We start from the raw sequence: 16,435 nt of genomic DNA on the forward strand, positions 1-16,435 counted from the left end.
TATATTTGTGTGTGTACTCACCTATTTGTGGTTTGTTGGGTCGAGTCTCGGCTCCTGGCTAAGCCTCTCACTTGGCTATGCCCGGGTTTATTCGCATATAGCTTGGCGGTCGCTGTCATAACTATTTATAAGGCTGTGTATAGAGAGTTTGTCTTTAATACTTCTTCATGCACTTTCTGGCCGCCCTATAGAAATATTTCCTGCCATTATTTAGCCACTTTTGCTTCCCTGACTTGCACCTGTCATCCTTGAGTCTGTCTTGAACACTTGTTCCTTGAGTCTGTCTTGAACACTTGTTCCTTGAGTCTGTCTTGAACACTTGTTCCTTGAGTCTGTCTTGAACACTTGTTCCTTGAGTCTGTCTTGAACACTTGTTCCTTGAGTCTGTCTTGAACACTTGTTCCTTGAGTCTGTCTTGAACACTTGTTCCTTGAGTCTGTCTTGAACACTTGTTCCTTGAGTCTGTCTTGAACACTTGTTCCTTGAGTCCGTCTTGAACACTTGTTCCATGAGTCTATCTTGAACACTTGTTCCTTGAGTCTGTCTTGAACACTTGTTCCTTGAGTCTGTCTTGAACACTTGTTCCTTGAGTCCGTCTTGAACACTTGTTCCATGAGTCTATCTTGAACACTTGTTCCTTGAGTCCGTCTTGAACACTTGTTCAAGACGTCTGTCTTGAACACTTGTTCCTTGAGTCTGTCTTGAACACTTGTTCCTTGAGTCTGTCTTGAACACTTGTTCCTTGAGTCTGTCTTGAACACTTGTTCCTTGAGTCTGTCTTGAACACTTGTTCCTTGAGTCTGTCTTGAACACTTGTTCCTTGAGTCTGTCTTGAACACTTGTTCCTTGAGTCTGTCTTGAACACTTGTTCCTTGAGTCTGTCTTGAACACTTGTTCCTTGAGTCTGTCTTGAACACTTGTTCCTTGAGTCTGTCTTGAACACTTGTTCCATGAGTCTGTCTTGAACACTTGTTCCTTGAGTCTGTCTTGAACACTTGTTCCATGAGTCTGTCTTGAACACTTGTTCCATGAGTCTGTCTTGAACACTTGTTCCATGAGTCTGTCTTGAACACTTGTTCCATGAGTCTGTCTTGAACACTTGTTCCTTGAGTCTGTCTTGAACACTTGTTCCTTGAGTCTGGCTTGAACACTTGTTCCTTGAGTCTGTCTTGAACACTTGTTCCATGAGTCTGTCTTGAACACTTGTTCCTTGAGTCTGTCTTGAACACTTGTTCCTTGAGTCTGTCTTGAACACTTGTTCCTTGAGTCTGTCTTGAACACTTGTTCCTTGAGTCTGTCTTGAACACTTGTTCCTTGAGTCTGTCTTGAACACTTGTTCCTTGAGTCTGTCTTGAACACTTGTTCCTTGAGTCTGTCTTGAACACTTGTTCCTTGAGTCTGTCTTGAACACTTGTTCCTTGAGTCTGTCTTGAACACTTGTTCCTTGAGTCTGTCTTGAACACTTGTTCATTGAGTCTGTCTTGAACACTTGTTCCTTGAGTCTGTCTTGAACACTTGTTCCTTGAGTCTGTCTTGAACACTTGTTCCATGAGTCTGTCTTGAACACTTGTTCCATGAGTCTGTCTTGAACACTTGTTCCTTGAGTCTGTCTTGAACACTTGTTCCTTGAGTCTGTCTTGAACACTTGTTCCTTGAGTCTGTCTTGAACACTTGTTCCTTGAGTCTGTCTTGAACACTTGTTCCTTGAGTCTGTCTTGAACACTTGTTCCATGAGTCTGTCTTGAACACTTGTTCCATGAGTCTGTCTTGAACACTTGTTCCATGAGTCTGTCTTGAACACATCTTACTCTGCAGCCTCTCAAGTTGTGTCATCTGGGCGAGTAATTATGTCTGGCCTGGTTCCTCTACCTTACCAGAGGTATGTAGGGGCGTTTGTCCACCACCTGCCCCGTGTGCTCCACCTGCTCAGTGTGTTCCACCTGCTCAGCGTGTTCCACCTGCTTGGTGTGCTCCACTTCACTATCATCCCCAGTCAGAGATGAGTCAGGTCTTTGCGTCTCGCCCCCCTTCCTTCCTCTTATATTATGAACATCCGGTGAGAGGCAGTCGCTTCTTGTCACCAAGCAGCCTTCACCACCTGGACTACATACAACACCCTGGTCACCGTCTGCACTACATACTGGGACAGCAACACCCTGGTCACCGTCTGCACTACATACTGGGACAGCAACACCCTGGTCACCGTCTGCACTACATACTGGGACAGCAACACCCTGGTCACCGTCTGCACTACATACTGGGACAGCAACACCCTGGTCACCGTCTGCACTACATACTGGGACAGCAACACCCTGGTCACCGTCTGCACTACATACTGGGACAGCAACACCCTGGTCACCGTCTGCACTACATACTGGGACAGCAACACCCTGGTCACCGTCTGCACTACATACTGGGACAGCAACACCCTGGTCACCGTCTGCACTACATACTGGGACAGCAACACCCTGGTCACCGTCTGCACTACATACTGGGACAGCAACACCCTGGTCACCGTCTGCACTACATACTGGGACAGCAACACCCTGGTCACCGTCTGCACTACATACTGGGACAGCAACACCCTGGTCAGCAACCTACTTTGAGGTTGCTTGGTATTTTGATGCACTGCAACAAGGTTATTGTTGCCTCTTAACAGCTGAGATCCCACAACCAGATGAGAGTCAGTCTCTCTCTCTCTCTCTCTCTCTCTCTCTCTCTCTCTCTCTCTCTCTCTCTCTCTCTCTCTCTCTCTCTTCTATTTAAAGGCAGGAGAGAGAGCCAATCAAGAAAAGGTACAGAGATTGTTTACTGTTGGAATATTGTACAGTAAAGTATGTAAATTAGTGTGAGGATCTTAAAGCAGACTGGAACGGAGAAGAGAGAGATGACTGATGATTTATATACCAAAACTACATCATAGTCTGTTTCCTTATCTTCACACTCTGGAAATAAGTCACTTTGATTGTCTTTTGGGTTATCCTAGATAATTTACACATATGTTACTATGTATGATAATTTGTATAACTGTCCCTTTAACTAAATAAATGTACTTAACAACGTACTGGAGTGAGAAGTATGGGAAGTGTAAAATAGACCCAGTGAAAAGAAGGGACACCGTGGGCACAATAAGAGAACACCTTATCAACATGCATGGTCCAAGACTTCAGCTTGTTACCAGCAGATGTCAGAAGCAATGCATGAATAAGCTTGTAAGTTTTCAAGAGGAAACGGGACACTGTCTCCGCCAAGTGCCAGATTAATCTGGCTGTGATGGCTATGTGTGCCAGCATAGCCGTCACAGCAACAGCCTGGCTGAACAAGCAGTCAGCCAGGAAGCCAGGTTTGAAGCCGAGCTGCGTACATAGAATAACCTTCATATATATATCAAACAAGAACTTCTCTCCCTCCTCCTCCTCCTCCTCCTTCCCCTCGGGGACATGTCTCTCCATCCTTCAGTTTGTGGCATTCTTGTTGCGTGGCCTTGTTGTGTCATACATGTATCCGTCTGTGAGTCGTAACTTCATTTTGTTTACATCCAGATTGTTCTCTTAGCGCTAACCCTTTATTTGAACCAGTGTGTGTGTGTGTGTGTGTGTGTGTGTGTGTGTGTGTGTGTTTTGGGGAAGGGTTTATCAGAGAACATCAGGTGGGACGTATGGGGCGTCATACAGTTGAGAAGCCAGGTATGAGACGTCACACTGTTGAGAAGTCAGGTATGAGACGTCACACTGTTGAGAAGCCAGATATGAAACGTCATACTGTTGAGAAGCCAGGTATGAGACGTCACACTGTTGAGAAGTCAGGTATGAGAGGTCACACTGTTGAGAAGTCATGTATGAGAGGTCACACTGTTACAAACAATATGACACACGTGACTAGTCCGGAAATGCTTCTGGAGTGTGGTAGTGTGTGTGTTTTTGTTATGCAGGTGAGTTATCCACCAGGACACCTTGATCTCTCTGGTTATCTTACCACCTAAGATAACACCTTGATCTCTCTGGTCATCTTGCCACCTAAGATAACACCTTGATCTCTCTGGTTATCTTACCACCTAAGATAACACCTTGATCCCTCTGGTCATCTTGCCACCTAAGATAACACCTTGATCTCTCTGGTCATCTTGCCACCTAAGATGACACCTTGATCTCTCTGCTTATCTTTCCACCTAAGATAACACCTTGATCTCTCTGGTTATCTTTCCACCTAAGATAACACCTTGATCTCGCTGGTCATCTTGCCACTTAAGATGACACCTTGATCTCTCTGGTCATCTTACCACCTAAAATGACACCTTGATCTCTCTGGTTATCTTTCCACCTAAGATGACACCTTGATCTCTCTGCTTATCTTTCCACCTAAGATAACACCTTGATCTCTCTGGTTATCTTTCCACCTAAGATAACACCTTGATCTCGCTGGTCATCTTGCCACTTAAGATGACACCTTGATCTCTCTCGTCATCTTACCACCTAAGATGACACCTTGATCTCTCTGGTCATCTTTCCACCTAAGATAACACCTGGTGTTATATTACAACTGGCATTATATTACATTATTTTTCAAGTATGGGTTGACTGCTACTCTGGTTTAAGTAACCTCGAGGGGGATACTTAAGTAGTTCCCAGAATTTTATTTATCTTAACATTTCGTTGTTATTTTGCTCATGGACTGAACACATCAATTCCAGGCTGATGGAGTGATTACCTTAAACTCCTCTTTTTCCACCGTTCTTCTTTGTATTGGACTGATGAAGCCACTGTGTGGCGATACGTTTCCTCGATAAAGATTCTCAAATGTTGCACAAGTGTCTTATCAACTTGGCTAAAACGTTTGAACTGGTTTTGAGCTGTGTACAGGAGGGCCTCGCTTTATAGTGCTTCGCTTCACGGCGTTTTGCTAATGCAGCTGTTTTCAGTTACTCAGACTTCCTACAATAAATGTATTCACCACTCACTGTAAGCTAAGTACGAAATTATTTTGAGGCATGTAATATTTGTACTGTATGTGCATTTTTTAGACCTAGCTTTATTGCTCACTTAATGCATATATGAGAGTCTTAAAATGTTCAGTGTTTTATATGCATTTCAAAGTGATAAAAGGGTTATGTTTCACTTTACAGCAATTTTTGCTTTACAGCAGTAGCCCGGAACCTGACCTGCTGTGTAAGCAGGGCCCTAAAGCAGCCCAGAACCTAACCTGCTGTGTAAGCAGGGCCCTAAAGCAGCCCGGAACCTAACCTTCTGTGTAAGCAGGGCCCTAAAGCAGCCCAGAACCTAACCTGCTGTATAAATGGGGCCCTAATGTCTGTCCTAATTTGCCATTTTGAGTGAACAGATTGGAATATTAGTTTCCATTTGATAATTTGCGATTACCTTTTCTGATTTGCTTCAAATCTTCACCGCTAATATTTAACTGCATTCGAAGCTTATGCCGCACCCTGCACTATTCTTTTCGCGTGTTTTGAGAGACAGGGGACGGGTTATGAAATACGGGGATACCTTTCTCGGATCGCGCAGGAACCGATATACATCTGTTTATTATATATTGCTTGTGTGTTAACAGTGTGTTATGTTTTGTTTCAGAGTGCGGGGTACGGGTACACAGGCCTGGAGGGTCGGGAAGACTGGCCTGGGGTGAGTGACGGCCTTGTGTCTTACTCTACTGCTGCCCCCTCGCCCCTACCTCCAGCACAGCACTTCTATACTCAGGTACTCTCTAGCACTCCTGTGTACCTCCATCATTTACTGCTAGTTTACACTTGGTACCTCTATACACTGGTACTAATAACCACACTTGTACAGTATCTGTACACTTCTCTTATATTTATTCATCATTACATTAATAACATACAGTACCATCAGGTTCATTAATAACACACGTGTGCAACACCTGGGTAGCTTTATCACCGAAACATTTCGCCCGTGCAATACACTTCAGGCCTCTTGACTCGAATACAAAGGCGACGTTTGTACTGGAGACAGTGGAAGATGTGCAGACACAATTGTAAGGTGTTTATTCACTTAACCTTGATAAAAGGTGTAGTCAGCCTTGATAAAAGGTGTAGTCACTTAACCTTGATAAAAGGTGTAGTCAACCTTGATAAAAGGTGTAGTCACTTAACCTTGATAAAAGGTGTGTAGTTATAAGGGGCTGAACATCTTGTATTAATTAAGACTAAGGGTCTAAATTAAGACTAAGGGTCTAAATTAAGACTAAGGGTCTAAATTAAGACTAAGGGTCTAAATGCTAAAAAAAAAATTTCTCCACTTCTTGGCCTGTCTGCAGTGTAGAAGTCGTCTGTGTACTTGACTGAAGACGCCTGCTGCCTAGCCGAAACGTTTCGGCACTAAAGACACCCAATTGATGTTTATTTATATTAAGTGCTAAACCCGTGTGGGTCAGTCAGCAACAAGGAGTGGCGGAGGTTCCATGCTTCACTGTACAGGTAGACACAACTGTACAGGTAGACACCACTATACAGTAGACGCCACTGTACAGTAGACGCCACTGTACAGTAGACACCACTGTACGGTAGACGCCACTATACAGGTAGACACTACAGTAGACACCACTGTACGGTAGACGCCACTATACAGGTAGACACTACAGTAGACACCACTGTACAGGTAGACACCACTATACAGTAGACGCCACTGTACAGTAGACGCCACTGTACAGTAGACACCACTGTACGGTAGACGCCACTATACAGGTAGACACTACAGTAGACACCACTGTACAGGTAGACACCACTATACAGTAGACGCCGCTGTACAGGTAGACGCCACTGTAGACACTACAGTAGACACCATTGTACAGGTAGACACCACTATATAGTAGACGCCACTGTACAGGTAGACACCACTGTACAGGTAGACACCACTGTACAATAGACACCACTGTATAGGTAGACACCACTGTACAGGTAGGCACCACTGTACAGGTAGACACCACTGTACAGGTAGACACCACTGTACAGTAGACACCACTGTACAGGTAGACACCACTATATAGTAGACACCACTGTACAGGTAGACACCACTGTACAGGTAGACACCACTATACAGGTAGACACCACTGCATAGGTAGATACCACTATACAGGTAGACACCACTGTACAGGTAGACACCACTGTACAGGTAGACACCACTGTACTGTAGACACCACTGTACAAGTAGACACCACAGTACAGGTAGACACCACTGTACAGGTAGACACCACTGTACAGGTAGAAGACACCAATGTACAGGTAGAAGACACCACTGTACAGGTAGACACCACTGTACAGGTAGACACCACTGTACAGGTAGAAGACACCAATGTACAGGTAGATACCACTGTACAAGTAGACACCACTGTACAGGTAGATACCACTGTACAGGTAGATACCACTGTACAGGTAGAAGACACCAATGTACAGGTAGATACCACTGTACAGGTAGATACCACTGTACAGGTAGAAGACACCACTGTACAGGTAGATACCAATGTACAGGTAGATACCACTGTACAGGTAGACACCACTGTACAGGTAGAAGACACCAATGTACAGGTAGATACCACTGTACAGGTAGACACCACTGTACAGGTAGATACCACTGTACAGGTAGATATCACTGTACAGGTAGATATCACTGTACAGGTAGACACCACTGTACAGGTAGATATCACTGTACAGGTAGATATCACTGTAGAGGTAGACACCACTGTACAGGTAGATATCACTGTACAAGTAGATACCACTGTACAGGTAGACACCACTGTACAGGTAGACATCACTGTAGACACCACTGTACAGGTAGATATCACTGTGCAGGTAGACACTGTACAGGTAGACACCACTGTACAGGAAGACACCACTGTACAGGAAGACACCACTGTACAGGAAGACACCACTGTACAGGTAGACACCACTGTAGAGGTAGACATCACTGTAGACACCACTGTACAGGTAGATATCACTGTACAGGTAGATATCACTGTACAGGTAGACACCACTGTACAGGAAGACACCACTGTACAGGAAGACACCACTGTACAGGTAGACACCACTGTAGAGGTAGACATCACTGTAGACATCACTGTACAGGTAGATATCACTGTACAGGTAGATATCACTGTACAGGTAGACACCACTGTACAGGAAGACACCACTGTACAGGAAGACACCACTGTACAGGAAGACACCACTGTACAGATAGACACCACTGTAGACATCACTATAGAGTAGACACCAACATTGAGAGGCACTGTACACTTGTACACTCGGACAATAACATTGAGAGGCACTGTACACTTGTACACTCGGACAATAACATTGAGAGGCACTGTACACTTGTACACTCGGACAATAACATTGAGAGGCACTGTACACTTGTACACTCGGACAATAACATTGAGAGGCACTGTACACTTGTACACTCGGACAATAACATTGAGAGGCACTGTACACTTGTACACTCGGACAATAACATTGAGAGGCACTGTACACTTGTACACTCGGACAATAACATTGAGAGGCACTGTACACTTGTACACTCGGACAATAACATTGAGAGGCACTGTACACTTGTACACTCGGACAATAACATTGAGTTTAATTACCGTCGGCAGAATTTATTTAATTAAAAGCATCATTAAATGTCTCCAAAAATGACTCACTAAGTGTAATTTGTGGTTGTTAATGTTGTGATCACTAGGTAATTAGATGTTCGTCTTCGAGGTTAATACATTGATGCAGCACCAGACTGAGAGTGAACAGTGAACAAGGGTTCTTGTTCATAAACCACTGAGCGAAACGTTGTCCAGTTTTATATGAACATTTTTGGTTTAGTTGTTGTATAACAATACTTGGTTTAATTTAGAGAATTTGAAGGTGAAGCTGGTGAGTGTTTCCTCAGTGTTGTGTTGTGTGAGTGTTGCCTCAGTGTTGTGTTGTGTGAGTGTTGCCTCAGTGTTGTGTTGTGTGAGTGTTGCCTCAGTGTTGTGTTGTGTGAGTGTTGCCTCAGTGTTTTGTTGTGTGAGTGTTGCCTCAGTGTTGTGTTGTGTGAGTGTTGCCTTACTGTTGTGTTGTGTGAGTGTTGCCTCAGTGTTGTGTTGTGTGAGTGTTGCCTCAGTGTTTTGTTGTGTGAGTGTTGCCTCAGTGTTGTGTTGTGTGAGTGTTGCCTTACTGTTGTGTTGTGTGAGTGTTGCCTCAGTGTTGTGTTGTGTGAGTGTTGCCTCAGTGTTTTGTTGTGTGAGTGTTGCCTCAGTGTTGTGTTGTGTGAGTGTTGCCTTACTGTTGTGTTGTGTGAGTGTTGCCTCAGTGTTGTGTTGTGTGAGTGTTGCCTTACTGTTGTGTTGTGTGAGTGTTGCCTCACTGTTGTGTTGTGCAAGTGTTGCCTCAGTGTTGTGTTGTGTGAGTGTTGCCTCAGTGTTGTGTTGTGTGAGTGTTGCCTCAGTGTTGTGTTGTGTGAGTGTTGCCTCACTGTTGTGTTGTGTAAGTGTTGCCTCAGTGTTGTGTTGTGTGAGTGTTGCCTCAGTGTTTTGTTGTGTGAGTGTTGCCTCAGTGTTGTGTTGTGTGAGTGTTGCCTCACTGTTGTTGTGTAAGTGTTGCCTCACTGTTGTGTTGTGTAAGTGTTGCCTCAGTGTTGTGTTGTGCAAGTGTTGCCTCAGTGTTGTGTTGTGTGAGTGTTGCCTCAGTGTTTTGTTGTGTGAGTGTTGCCTCAGTGTTGTGTTGTGTGAGTGTTGCCTTACTGTTGTGTTGTGTGAATGTTGCCTCACTGTTGTGTGAGTGTTGCCTCAGTGTTGTGTTGTGTGAGTGTTGCCTCAGTGTTGTGTTGTGTGAGTGTTGCCTCAGTGTTGTGTTGTGTGAGTGTTGCCTCACTGTTGTGTTGTGTGAGTGTTGCCTCAGTGTTGTGTTGTGTGAGTGTTGCCTCAGTGTTGTGTTGTGTGAGTGTTGCCTCAGTGTTGTGATGTGTGTGTTGCCTCAGTGTTGTGTTGTGTGAGTGTTGCCTCAGTGTTGTGTTGTGTGTGTGTTGCCTCAGTGTTGTGTTGTGTGAGTGTTGCCTCAGTGTTGTGATGTGTGTGTTGCCTCAGTGTTGTGTTGTGTGAGTGTTGCCTCACTGTTGTGTTGTGTGAGTGTTGCCTCAGTGTTGTGTTGTGTGAGTGTTGCCTCAGTGTTGTGTTGTGTGAGTGTTGCCTCAGTGTTGTGTTGTGTGAGTGTTGCCTCTGTTGTGTTGTGTGAGTGTTGCCTCAATGTTGTGTTGTGTGAGTGTTGCCTCAGTGTTGTGTTGTGTGAGTGTTGCCTCAGTGTTGTGTGAGTGTTGCCTCAGTGTTGTGTGAGTGTTGCCTCAGTGTTGTGTTGTGTAAGTGTTGCCTCAGTGTTGTGTTGTGTAAGTGTTGCCTCAGTTTTGTGATGTGTGTGTTGCCTCAGTGTTGTGTTGTGTGAGTGTTGCCTCAGTGTTGTGATGTGTGTGTTGCCTCAGTGTTGTGTTGTGTGAGTGTTGCCTCAGTGTTGTGTTGTGTGAGTGTTGCCTCAGTGTTGTGATGTGTGAGTGTTTCCTCAGTGTTGTGATGTGTGTGTTGCCTCAGTGTTGTGTTGTGTGAGTGTTGCCTCAGTGTTGTGTTGTGTGAGTGTTGCCTCAGTGTTGTGATGTGTGTGTTGCCTCAGTGTTGTGTTGTGTGAGTGTTGCCTCAGTGTTGTGTTGTGTGAGTGTTGCCTCAGTGTTGTGTTGTGTGAGTGTTGCCTCAGTGTTGTGATGTGTGAGTGTTGCCTCAGTGTTGTGTTGTGTGAGTGTTGCCTCAGTGTTGTGTTGTGTGAGTGTTGCCTCAGTGTTGTGTTGTGTGAGTGTTGCCTCAGTGTTGTGATGTGTGTGTTGCCTCAGTGTTGTGTTGTGTGAGTGTTGCCTCAGTGTTGTGTTGTGTGAGTGTTGCCTCAGTGTTGTGTTGTGTGAGTGTTGCCTCAGTGTTGTGATGTGTGAGTGTTGCCTCAGTGTTGTGTTGTGTGAGTGTTGCCTCAGTGTTGTGATGTGTGGGTGTTGCCTCAGTGTTGTGTTGTGCAAGTGTTGCCTCAGTGTTGTGTTGTGCAAGTGTTGCCTCAGTGTTGTGTTGTGTGAGTGTTGCCTCAGTGTTGTGTTGTGTGGGTGTTGCCTCAGTTTTGTGTTGTGCAAGTGTTGCCTCAGTGTTGTGTTGTGTGAGTGTTGCCTCAGTGTTGTGTTGTGTGAGTGTTGCCTCAGTGTTGTGTTGTGCAAGTGTTGCCTCAGTGTTGTGTTGTGTGAGTGTTGCCTCAGTGTTGTGATGTGTGAGTGTTGCCTCAGTGTTGTGTTGTGTAAGTGTTGCCTCAGTGTTGTGTTGTGTAAGTGTTGCCTCAGTGTTGTGTAAGTGTTGCCTCAGTGTTGTGATGTGTGAGTGTTGCCTCAGTGTTGTGTTGTGTAAGTGTTTCCTCAGTGTTGTGATGTGTGAGTGTTGCCTCAGTGTTGTGTTGTGTGAGTGTTGCCTCAGTGTTGTGTTGTGCAAGTGTTGCCTCAGTGTTGTGTTGTGTGAGTGTTGCCTCAGTGTTGTGATGTGTGAGTGTTGCCTCAGTGTTGTGTTGTGTAAGTGTTGCCTCAGTGTTGTGTTGTGTAAGTGTTGCCTCAGTGTTGTGTAAGTGTTGCCTCAGTGTTGTGATGTGTGAGTGTTGCCTCAGTGTTGTGTTGTGTAAGTGTTGCCTCAGTGTTGTGATGTGTGAGTGTTGCCTCAGTGTTGTGTTGTGTGAGTGTTGCCTCAGTGTTGTGATGTGTGAGTGTTGCCTCAGTGTTGTGTTGTGTGAGTGTTGCCTCAGTGTTGTGATGTGTGAGTGTTGCCTCACTGTTGTGTTGTGTGAGTGTTGCCTCACTGTTGTGTTGTGTGAGTGTTGCCTCAGTGTTGTGTGAGTGTTACCTCAGTGTTGTGTTGTGTGAGTGTTGCCTCAGTGTTGTGTGAGTGTTACCTCAGTGTTGTGTTGTGTGAGTGTTGCCTCAGTGTTGTGTGAGTGTTACCTCAGTGTTGTGTTGTGTGAGTGTTGCCTCAGTGTTGTGTGAGTGTTGCCTCAGTGTTGTGTTGTGTGAGTGTTGCCTCAGTGTTGTGTTGTGTGAGTGTTGCCTCAGTGTTGTGTTGTGTGAGTGTTGCCTCAGTGTTGTGTTGTGTGAATGTTGCCTCACTGTTGTGTGAGTGTTGCCTCAGTGTTGTGTTGTGTGAGTGTTGCCTCAGTGTTGTGTTGTGTGAGTGTTGCCTCAGTGTTGTGTTGTGTGAGTGTTGCCTCAGTGTTGTGTTGTGTGAATGTTGCCTCACTGTTGTGTTGTGTGAGTGTTGCCTCAGTGTTGTGTTGTGCGAGTGTTGCCTCAGTGTTGTGTTGTGCGAGTGTTGCCTCAGTGTTGTGTTGTGTGAGTGTTGCCTCAGTGTTGTGTTGTGTGAATGTTGCCTCACTGTTGTGTTGTGCGAGTGTTGCCTCAGTGTTGTGTTGTGTGAGTGTTGCCTCAGTGTTGTGTTGTGCGAGTGTTGCCTCAGTGTTGTGTTGTGTGAGTGTTGCCTCAGTGTTGTGTTGTGTGAATGTTGCCTCACTGTTGTGTTGTGTGAGTGTTGCCTCAGTGTTGTGTTGTGTGCAGAAAGATTTTGTTTTAATTTAGCAAAATTGTATAGATGGACAGTGTTGTGTGAGTGTTGTATGTGACAGTTAACATTGAATTAAAGATATCTGTGTTTCCCTCTGACGTGTAGAATGATGGTGTCATGACGGAGTTGGGTGGTGTCAATGGTCACGGTGGTACGCCCGTGGCCGGCTACCCCCCATCCTCCGTACCTCAGACCACCACCACAGGCTCGCTGCCGCCCACCTCGCACCACCCCGGCGCCCACCGCCCCGTCGACCTCTCCCAGGCACAGCGAGATACCCAGCCCCCACCCACCATACCATACCCACTCCACGACCCACACACGCAGAGATCCACGCTGCTCGACACAGGTGAGTACTCTGTGATTCATCTTGTAGATCTCTAGAACTCCTGTAGGTCCTTGCAACTAGTTCTTCTGTAGGTACTATGTAGTAGGTCTTCTGTAGGTCTAACAGGGTGCCTCAGGCAACCCATTAGAACACTATACCACTGGGCAAGGGTATTTAACTTCTTTTGCACTATTACTTCTAGAGTTAGCTAACAAAATGTAATTAACACGTCCCATTTAAATAATAATATCTCCAGCTAGTTATCCTCGGAATAAAGAAAGCAAAAATTCTCCCCCACCCCGTGGGTTAATTACCCCTGGACACTATTTACCCACAGGTTAAATACCGTTGCCATAATGTTTTATCACTAACAATGATGTAGAGTTTCATGTTTTCAAATTAACCTAATGACTTTATGAGTGTCTGGTAGGTGGTGTAACTTGTGACCACCAGTGAAGTTTGTGTGACCAACTAGGTGGTGCGTGAGTGTGATAGGTCACCAAGGTGTGTATGTGGCTACCAAGACGGTGTATATGGCCACCAAGGTGTGTATGTGGCCTACAAGATATTGTAGTGGAGTGCAAGTCTGACATGACTCAGAGAGACAGATCAAACACTTGGTCATAGTTATCCTCTCCTTCTCTTTCATGCACCACCTGGCAGGAAGGTAAGTCCTCACCCAGTCGGTCTCTCTCTTCTTGAGTGTGTTGCCTCACCACTCCAAGGAGAGGTGTCACTAAAGTACACTTTAAGAATTATGATATAGTAGTACTTGAAGTAAGGATGCCAACGCTAAAGGCGTATACTCATATTTTTTAAGATGGGTAATTTTTTAAATGGATTCAGATTTTGCCCCGAGAGCTTGGTTTACTGGGCATTACTGGTCAGCGTTACTCATCCTGTGAGAGAACCTACCACCGTAGTAACAATACATTAAAGTCCAAATAGTTGACACAACATTGGCAATATTAATTCCATCCTTAACAACTCTACATAAAATGGTACGAATTTTAGTTGCAACGTGCTTAGTTGTTCATGAATGTTAATGCTATTATGTATTACTGTATTATATTACAGTGTAAGACATATTTGGGGATACACTGTTTCTTTTCTTGTCACTGCTACCTTCGCTAAGACAAGAAGTTGAGATAGTAGGAGCGTGGGAGACCTGTCAACTGGTGTTATCGTCTACAAGCGCCAAGACTAAGAGAGACATGATCTGGATGTGTGTGTGAGAAAGTGCCAGCTTGTCCCGTTGTGTGGTAGCTGAGTGCCTGCTGCTGACACCTGTGGCACTGGTCACCCTACTCATCGCACCTACCAGTTACTTGTAGAGGCTTCTAGGGAATCTGAGAACAGGCGTCCACCTGTGGTACTGGTCACCGTACTCACCACAAGAGCGTGACCAACACAGTCATAAAGCGTGTTGCTTGAGCGCTCCCTCCTCCATAACACACTTGAATTAGTTCAAGCAAGATGACAGTGGAATACTTGTGTGGGTCACGAGGCTGAATGGGCACAAATCCCACTCTGGGGGGCTCCCTAGAGAAAGCGAATACCTGTGCCCCTGGGGGAGCCTCTCAGGGAGGAGGGTGTGTGTGTGTGTGTGGTGGCGGAACTGACGAGGGTAATGTCAGTAATGGCAGCCCCCCCGGGGGGTCCTGGGCAACTGAAGACCCACTCACTATTACACGCCCCAAGACCCTGGATGATGTGGTCGGTGAAGCGACTCCGTCAGGCAAGACAGTCTCTCATTACAACACAAGAACACTTCTGGCCAGTATTCCCCGGCAGTCATGTTTACATCAGCACGGTACCTACTTCTTCTCTGCATCTCTTATCCATGGGCTCTTCATCCAAGGAATTTGAACTACCCCTCTCTTTAATCAGGTCAAACTCGATCGCTTCCCATTCCCAGGCACCGTATGATCGGATACAACAGCGTATGCAACATTTCACTTTATGTAGAGATTTACTTGACAGAGCTTCACTGTATTACCCGTATGGGTTTAGCGCATCCCCAAGAATATAATAATAATAATAATAATAATAATAATAATAATAATAATAATAATAATAATGAATTCATGGTAAGTGGTAATGAATAACTGTCCGTTGTTATGTTATTCATAATAATACGTCTTCAAGCTGGCATAAAGTATTGGTACAAACATACGCTGAAAGTACACTCAGGCTTCCAAGTGTTACTCAGAGTTAGTAGTGAGTGAAGAATTATCTTGGTAATGAGTTGTGAGTGAAAATTATCATGTTAATTCATTGTGAGAGGAGCGGGGAGAGATGATGGTGAAGTGACTCATGATGAGTGTTTTGGGGTAATGATGGGTGGTGATAACGTCAAGTGTATTCTGATAAGTGCTTCTGGGGATTCCTGGTTCTGAGTGCTTCCTTGCCTGGGGGAAGGAGCAGTGGCAGCCCCCTCAACACAACACTCTGTACACCTCAGTAACCAACACTAGCAATAACAATAACAATAACCAACACTACCATAACCACTACTATTACTATCACCACCACCACCATCACTGCCTTTTCTTGCCGCTGCTGCTGCTGCCGCTGCTACTGCTGTTGCTGCCGTCGGCGCCGCTACAGCCGCCGCTGCCGTCACCTCCATCGTAGACATGCAGACTACCTGACCTGCGCTCAGCACATACCACAGTTGACCATATCTTTTGGGTAATCGTGTACACTGTATGGGGCAACAGGTGTGGTGATGGTGGGGCAGCAGGTGTTGTGATGGTGGAGCAGCAGGTGTTGTGATGGTGGAGCAGCAGGTGTTGTGATGGTGGAGCAGCAAGTGTAGCCACTTCAGTACCTGATAGCAAGGCACGCGCTCGTAACAGCTGATAACACCTGGGACATAACACTGGGTGTATAACTAGGGTACACCTGGGACATAACACTGGGTGTATAACTAGGGTACACCTGGGACATAACACTGGGTGTATAACTAGGGTACACCTGGGACATAACACTGGGTGTATAACTAGGGTACACCTGGGACATAACACTGGGTGTATAACTAGGGTACACCTGGGACATAACACTGGGTGTATAACTAGGGTACACCTGGGACATAACACTGGGTGTATAACTAGGTACACCTGGGACATAACACTGGATGTATAACTAGGGTACACCTGGGACATAACACTGGGTGTATAACTAGGGTACACCTGGGACATAACACTGGGTGTATAACTAAGGTACACCTGGGACATAACACTGGGTGTATAACTAGGGTACACCTGGGACATAACACTGGGTGTATAACTAAGGTACACCTGGGACATAACACTGGGTGTATAACTAGGGTACACCTGGGACATAACACTGGGTGTATAACTAGGGTACACCTGGGACATAACACTGGGTGTATAACTAGGTACACCTGGGACATAACACTGGGTGTATAACTAGGGTACACCTGGGACATAACACTGGGTGTATAACTAGGTACACCTGGGACATAACACT

General features: G+C 45.4%; 1 protein-coding gene across 5 annotated transcripts in view; it reads left to right on the top strand.

The window, feature by feature from the left end:
- Su(H) (recombining binding protein suppressor of hairless) overlaps positions 1–16,435 on the top strand; it is a 499,304-nt gene that overhangs the window by 358,657 nt on the left and 124,212 nt on the right. For all 5 annotated transcript variants that reach the window (XM_070094523.1, XM_070094522.1, XM_053788048.2 and 2 more), the window contains 2 exons: positions 5,586–5,711; positions 12,718–12,961. In XM_070094523.1, coding sequence (XP_069950624.1) covers positions 12,730–12,961 — 232 coding nt within the window. In that variant the 5' untranslated portion in view covers positions 5,586–5,711; positions 12,718–12,729. The remainder of the gene's footprint in view (positions 1–5,585; positions 5,712–12,717; positions 12,962–16,435) is intronic.

Source organism: Cherax quadricarinatus, chromosome 46, assembly GCF_038502225.1.
Source record: "Cherax quadricarinatus isolate ZL_2023a chromosome 46, ASM3850222v1, whole genome shotgun sequence".
NCBI classification, from domain to species: Eukaryota; Metazoa; Arthropoda; class Malacostraca; order Decapoda; family Parastacidae; genus Cherax; species Cherax quadricarinatus.